The sequence below is a fragment of the Xiphophorus couchianus genome, chromosome 5 (assembly GCF_001444195.1).
Source record: "Xiphophorus couchianus chromosome 5, X_couchianus-1.0, whole genome shotgun sequence".
Classification (NCBI taxonomy): Eukaryota; Metazoa; Chordata; class Actinopteri; order Cyprinodontiformes; family Poeciliidae; genus Xiphophorus; species Xiphophorus couchianus.
In genome coordinates this window covers 34,370,452-34,376,634 of record NC_040232.1, presented here as the reverse complement: position 1 = coordinate 34,376,634, position 6,183 = coordinate 34,370,452, and the positions used below count along the sequence as shown (strand labels likewise).

Here is a 6,183-nt window from a genome sequence, read left to right as displayed (position 1 = left end):
TCCCAGATGATGACCTGAACTTGTTAGTTCCTCTGTCCATTGAAGTAGCTGATATATTGTGAAAATCCAGTAGAAATGATGCACTAATCGGGTCATGTTTACATAGAAACAACGCACCGCGAGGCTTTGCTATGAGACTTGCGGTCACGTGGGTCGGTTGTGGGCGGAGCCTGGTAAGGTCCATTGCAATACATAGCAATCTGGTTACAAGATAAAAACAATTAATACATATGCACAAGCATAAAACAATAAAAACTATTTGAAAACAATGACACTGTTTCATAGAATCTTGTTGCCTATCTTTAAGAACTGCTCGAAATAAGTCCAGTGAAATCATTTCTGACATCTTAAGTTCAGACTGCAACTGATTCCACGCTGTGGGGGCAAAACACACTGAATGCCTGTTTCCCTTTTTCAGTTTGAAAGCGTGGGACATGCAGAAGAATAATGTTATTGGAGCGAAGAGAACGAGAATTGACAGTTCTATGTAGGAGAGTGGATAAATATGCTGGGGTTAGACCGAGTAGAGATTTATATATCAGGATCATTAAATGATTGTTTCTCCGTACACTTAAAGGAGCCAATCAGCTTTTGCGTACAAATCACAGTGATGTGTCAGACATCTACTACCGGTTATAAATCTTAAAGCGCAATGATACACAGTATTCAATGATTGAAGACATTTGTTCGAAGCATTCATATATAAAACATCTCCATAATCCAAAAGTGGCAGGAATGTCGCTGCTACCAATTTTCTTCTAGCTTTGCGTGTAAAACAAGATCCATTTCGTTAATAAAACCCAATCTTCATTTTCAATGTCCGTAGTAGATTTGCTATATGATTTTTAAAAGAGAGTTCATTATCTAGAATAAAACCAAGATATTTATAATTACTGACAAACTCGATTTGTGCTCCTGCAGCAGTGGTAAGCAATAGGGAGGTTTCTGGTAGTTTTCTAGCAGGTGAGAAAACCATTGCTTTTGTCTTATCCACATTCAACACCAACTTCAGAGTTTGTAAGTTTATATTTGGGCCTCCATAATCTGTTACTGCAGCTTAACATGCATGGTTTTTAGTAACCTGGAATACACTGAAAAATATCTATGCCTCCAAAGGGAAGAAAGTTCAAAACTCTACACAGATAGCAGCCAAATACAAACTGAATGTAAAAATATTTGTGTGCATAGAAGAATGACTGCTCTCTATACATAAGTTAAAAAAAAAAAAAAACTTACTTCAAAGCCTAGTAAAATAATTTAAAACAACATTAAGCCCTTTTCACATGGGATTAGTTTTACTTATGGACCAATGCTATTTGTAATAATTACATGGATTGTCTGCTTTGTTAATCCTGTGCAAATCAACGGGAAAAAAAACATGGACAGAAATGGGTGGGATCCAAAATGTTAGACGTTTTTGTTTTCCTGGCTACATTCATATGGCCATAGGAATGCATTTGGCTAAAAAATGCATTCTTTAGCCAAAAGCTAAGAACGGAGGCTGCGTTGGCTTGTAACGCAGCCTCCGAGCCAGCAAATCCCTGTCGACCTGTAACGTACAGCATCAAAAAGAAAAGGCCGAAGAGTAAAATTATTGCAATGGTAAGAATACCATTCCTCTGTTTGTGACCTTCCACATAATGCTTATCCCATGGGGATGGGACTATAGCTTCCTTCTGTGAACCAGAATGAACCAGAAACTGCCAAACCATTCAAAAATAATCAATATTCAAATCAGGCTCAGCAGTGAACTCCCTGCATGATCCTCTGCCAGTAGATTTGCATTTGTGACATGCTCGTCGTAGTCGTGGCGATCACTTTGGAGAGATTGCATCTGCTCAGAGGATGCCTGGGGATGACCTGAAACATCCTCTGATCAGGAGGGTTGGTAGGAGAGACACCCAAACGATTCAGGCACAAGCCCAGGTATGCGTCTTCAATGTTGATGGGTTTGATGTGAGGCGAGACGCTCAGGATCTTCTTGGGTAGATCCAGAGACATGACGTAAGCCATGCCCAGAGGGTAGGGGGGGTACACCGGCTCGGCGATCACATGGCTTGGCATGTAGAACTTGTTGAAAGGGTTTCTTGAAACTGGGCTGTGCCACCAAACCAAACCCGACATGTAGTTTTCCTTAGGCGTCTCCGGGTCAAGTAACAATGCAACCAAATTATCAACATGCAGTAACATATCCGAGTCGATTTTTATCATAAAGCTGGCCTTGGCGCAGTGCTGAGCCAGCCACTCCAGCATGACCATGGTCTTGATGGTCAAGTTGCGGTAGCTGTCCTGGAAGTTACTCTGGATGAGATCACGATACCGCTCGCTCTCCTGTTTCAGTCTCGCCTGCTGCTGGTTGGCATCAACCCCTCCAGGTAGCCCCACTATGAAGACGGTCTCAACCAGCCGACCGAGGACCATTTTCTTACCCCCCCACGTCCTTCGGATGGTGTCCCGACCTTCCAAATTGGCAGGAGCAACGGGAACCATCAAGATCAGGAACGGAGTGGCGGTCTTGCACGTTGGAGAGTTATCCATGACGAATCTGTACTTCCGTGGGTAGGCCACATGGTATGGGCCTGGGTCCTCCCACTTTGGCTCAGGCAGCGAAGAGGCCGTGGCATTGGACTTTTTGTTTGCTGGACCATACAAGTGATCAGGCTTGTATTCCGAGGTAAGGTAAATGATGACCACTGTCACTCCTACCAAAACGCAGATGAGGATGTCCTTCAGTCGTCTCCTGTTGTCCATTAGAACTGCAAAAAATGTTATTGCAAAACTTTCAGAGCAAAGCATGTGTTAAAGGACTAAGTTCTGAGTAAAGAACATACTATACTAACACTTCATTCTTTGAAAACACAAAACAGGTTGGCTCAATATTTCCAGGAATTGTCACTATTTTAACATCTTTACATGAAAATACTTTTAAATTGTGTAACCAATGAGCACTATCTTTAAATTCAGGCTGGTCAACGTGAAAACTAAACTAATCAGATGTTAAGTTGACTGACTGAAGCATTTCCAGTTGGAAGTGGTTTCTGTTGCCTGGCAACCAAAACTCTAAACCAGCATAATCTGATGGTGGGAACATCCGCAGACAAGTCCATCAGTGGAAAGATTAAAATATGTCCTGAAACTGAATTAACTTAAGATTAGAGGAGCAACATATGCCAAACAAGAGGAAATACATTTTATTGATGTCCATTAGTTTTAACTCCTGAAGCTTTTCCTGGGTAAATCATCAAAAGCGTATTTCTACAAGCTCATTTTTGAACATGGAAGTATAAAAGTTAACACGTGAAAATGTGATTAATAATGTTAAAGTTTGATAGTGCTTAATGTAAACCTAAAACAAAAATCTTAATTCATAGATGCAAAAGTTTAACAAAATACCCCCACGGCCACTTTATTAGGTACACTTGTTAAATTGGGCCACATAAATAGAACTTCAAACTTCAACATTTGTGGGCTTACATATTATTTTAATCGGTCAAATCAAATCTGTTTTATTGACAAGTGTTCAATTACAACAGGAAAGATGTTAAATATTCAATTTTATGCATTGAATGCAGAGAACGCTGTAACACCTTTAACAGTTTAGACGTTCTTTGTCGCATCATGGACGTGCAGCAGACAAACCCAGAGCAACTGATTGAATATTCATGGACTCAGTACTAGCAAGCTTTAATATATGGATCTTTAAGCATTCAAATGATGAGCATAGATAATGTCAAAATATTTCTATATTGGGCAAATAAGTTGCACATACCTGTTAATGCAGCTCTCAGCCAATGTCCACGAGCCAAACCATGTGAAGAATGTCCCAAATGTGCTAAAAAATAAAGACAAGAATGTCAAATAATAGAACTAAATTTATGGCCTTGTTAAAAAAAAGTATTAACTCCCTGTGCATGCGTGGGTTCTCTCCGGGTACTCCGGCTTCCTCCCACAGTCCAAAAACATGACTGTTACGTTAATTGGTCTATCTAAATTCTCCCTAGGTGTGAGTGTGTGTGTGAATGGTTGTTTGTCCTGTATGTCTTTGTATTGCCCTGCGACAGACTGGCGACCTGTCCAGGGTGAACCCCGCCTCTCGCCCGGAACGTAGCTGGAGATAGGCACCAGCAACCCTCCCGACCCCATTAGGGACAAGGGTGAACAGAAAATGGATGGATGGATAGCTAAATGTGCTAATGGTGAAGAAACAACTCACCGTTACAGGAAAACCGTTTATCCGCTGTCATTGGTGGACAGGCTAACTAGCTTTAACATTCACAACAGGCTCTGCCAACAGGGACCAGCGGAGGTGAGTAGCGTGTATACGGGTGTGGTTGACAGTACTAAGTTTTATCTTCATTGTGTTCATGAGTGAAGTTCAATCATCTGCATTCAGTAAATAACCGCAGTATGTTCTTGCAGAATGTTCTTTTACTAAATTTTCCAACAAAATTTCAAAATATGTCAAATACTAATGTAGGTTGGTGTTTTTTTTTACGAGTGTTGTGTGTATATTTTACATTTTAGTGCCATTTGTAATTCAGAAACAAAAAAGGGAAAATGTAACAAACAGCACAGGAAAAAAAGTGGACTTGAGTGGATTTGGCGGAAACAAAATTCCTCTCCTGCACCGTTAACTATAACAATTAAGGCAACACAATAAAACTCAACTATGAACCAAGGAGTAACGAGTCCTGTCATTCATGGTAAAGAGCTGTTCAAAAGAATCAGATCAGGGCGTGCCGTGGTGGCGTAGTGGTTAGCGCAACCCATGTTTGGAGACCTTGAGTCCTCGATGCGGCCGTCGCGGGTTCGACTCTCAGACCCGATGATACTTGCCGCATGTCCTTTCCTGGGACACTAGGGTCCACAAAAGAACCCTTGGAGGGGTAAAAAAAAAAAAAAAATCAGATCGTTCGTGATTCACTAGTGAAAAAAGCGCAAAGCCAGATATGTGAGAATTTCCATTTACCGGTTTGTTACTGTCACGACCTTCCCCTATGGTTCTGAGCAACAACAAACAAGTCAGAGACAAGCAACAGAAACATGTTTCCTCCATAAGGTGGTCAGTGTTAGACAATACTCTGTTACCTTTAAGTTTGCAATTCCTGTTATGAAGTTGGACTGAAATACAGGTAGTGACACACTTTTAAAGCTGTTGCCAGAAATGTGACCATACAATAAAAACAATCCAGTCAAAATATACCCAGGTGACATTTCAGAGTACAAAAAATGTATACCATCCATCACCTGTGGGGAGCTGCTAGGGGGAACTGATGCTTTTTCTCCATCCAAAAGAGTAACCCAGCTGTTTAAGCATCTCATCAGCAAGCCTCCATTTGGAGATTTTATACAGGGTTATGAAAAAGTGTTTGTCCCCTTTACTGACTTTTTTTCCATTTTTGTTACATGATTTAGACCAAAGTCATTTTAAGATCAGAAAGAGATAACTTGAAGGTTTTACCCAGTATTCTTTGCAGAGTTGTTTTAATCCCAAAACACTGAAGAGCTTCTAGCATAAATGGCCTGTTTGAGAAGCTGTAGCCTAACTTTAATCAGAATTAAGTTCAGATATTAACCTTCATTTTTTTTATCAGAACATAACCAGTGGACTTGCTGGCGGGCTTTTCAACATTGTCCTGGAACCGTAAAAAGTAACATAAAATAACTTACACAGCAATAAATGTCAGGAGAAAATCCTTTTTGACTAAAAAAAAACAAACTATTTTGACAAACTTCACATCTATAATATAGTTAAAATAAAACCCTATTACATATGTATGGATTTTTTTTTCCCCTGCACTGCCCGACATTAAACTAGATTTGCTGTTTCGGTTCAGTGCAGCAACATAGAAAAATTGTACTTAGAAAAGAAGGAAGTAGGTAATGTATGCTGCACCTAATCGGGTTTTCTCTAAGAACACGACCCCAAACTTGTGTAAATCTGAACACGGTTCCGGTGTTTTATCCTGCACTCCGATAATCGGAAGCCAACCGAGTTATATCGTCAAACAAACCGTCGGTAACTTTGTATTCCGCTCCCGCAGCTTACCTCTGTGTTCCTCGCTTTGTTTTTCAAACACGCTTCCTCTCTTCGACGTCTTCTCCGGGGTACAGAAACGCACCCAGCAGACGGGAAGTCATGTTAAAGTAGATGTGACTCTAACCTGACAATGTGGAAGAATA

The 6,183-nt window shown here is 40.6% G+C and overlaps 1 protein-coding gene across 2 annotated transcripts; it reads right to left on the bottom strand.

Annotated features, from left to right (window-relative positions):
- Positions 1-763: 763 nt before the first annotated feature.
- LOC114145033 (beta-1,3-galactosyltransferase 1-like) lies at positions 764-5,802 on the bottom strand. 2 transcript variants are annotated; one of them, XM_028018353.1, is made up of 4 exons: positions 4,970-5,802; positions 4,781-4,877; positions 3,770-3,832; positions 764-2,756 (listed from the first exon to the last, which is right to left on the bottom strand). In XM_028018353.1, exons 1-4 carry the CDS (start codon positions 5,054-5,056, stop codon positions 1,741-1,743), a joined length of 1,263 nt encoding a protein of 420 aa, XP_027874154.1. In that variant the 5' UTR covers positions 5,057-5,802; the 3' UTR covers positions 764-1,740. The 2 variants fall into 2 exon arrangements, with proteins under 2 accessions (XP_027874154.1, XP_027874155.1); XM_028018354.1 differs by having other exon boundaries at positions 4,669-5,800.
- Between the last annotated feature and the right edge of the window lie 381 nt (positions 5,803-6,183).

Coding starts and splice junctions, on each gene's coding strand:
- LOC114145033 (XM_028018353.1), bottom strand. CDS start 5,056: ATGGAGGAAACATGTTTCTGTTGCTTGTCTCTGACTTGTTTGTTGTTG. Junction 3,833..4,780: donor GGCCGCATCGAGGACTCAAG/GTCTCCAAACAT, acceptor TTTATTTTTTAG/CACATTTGGGACATTCTTCA. Junction 2,757..3,769: donor GCTGAGAGCTGCATTAACAG/GTATGTGCAACT, acceptor CATTTTTTGCAG/TTCTAATGGACAACAGGAGA.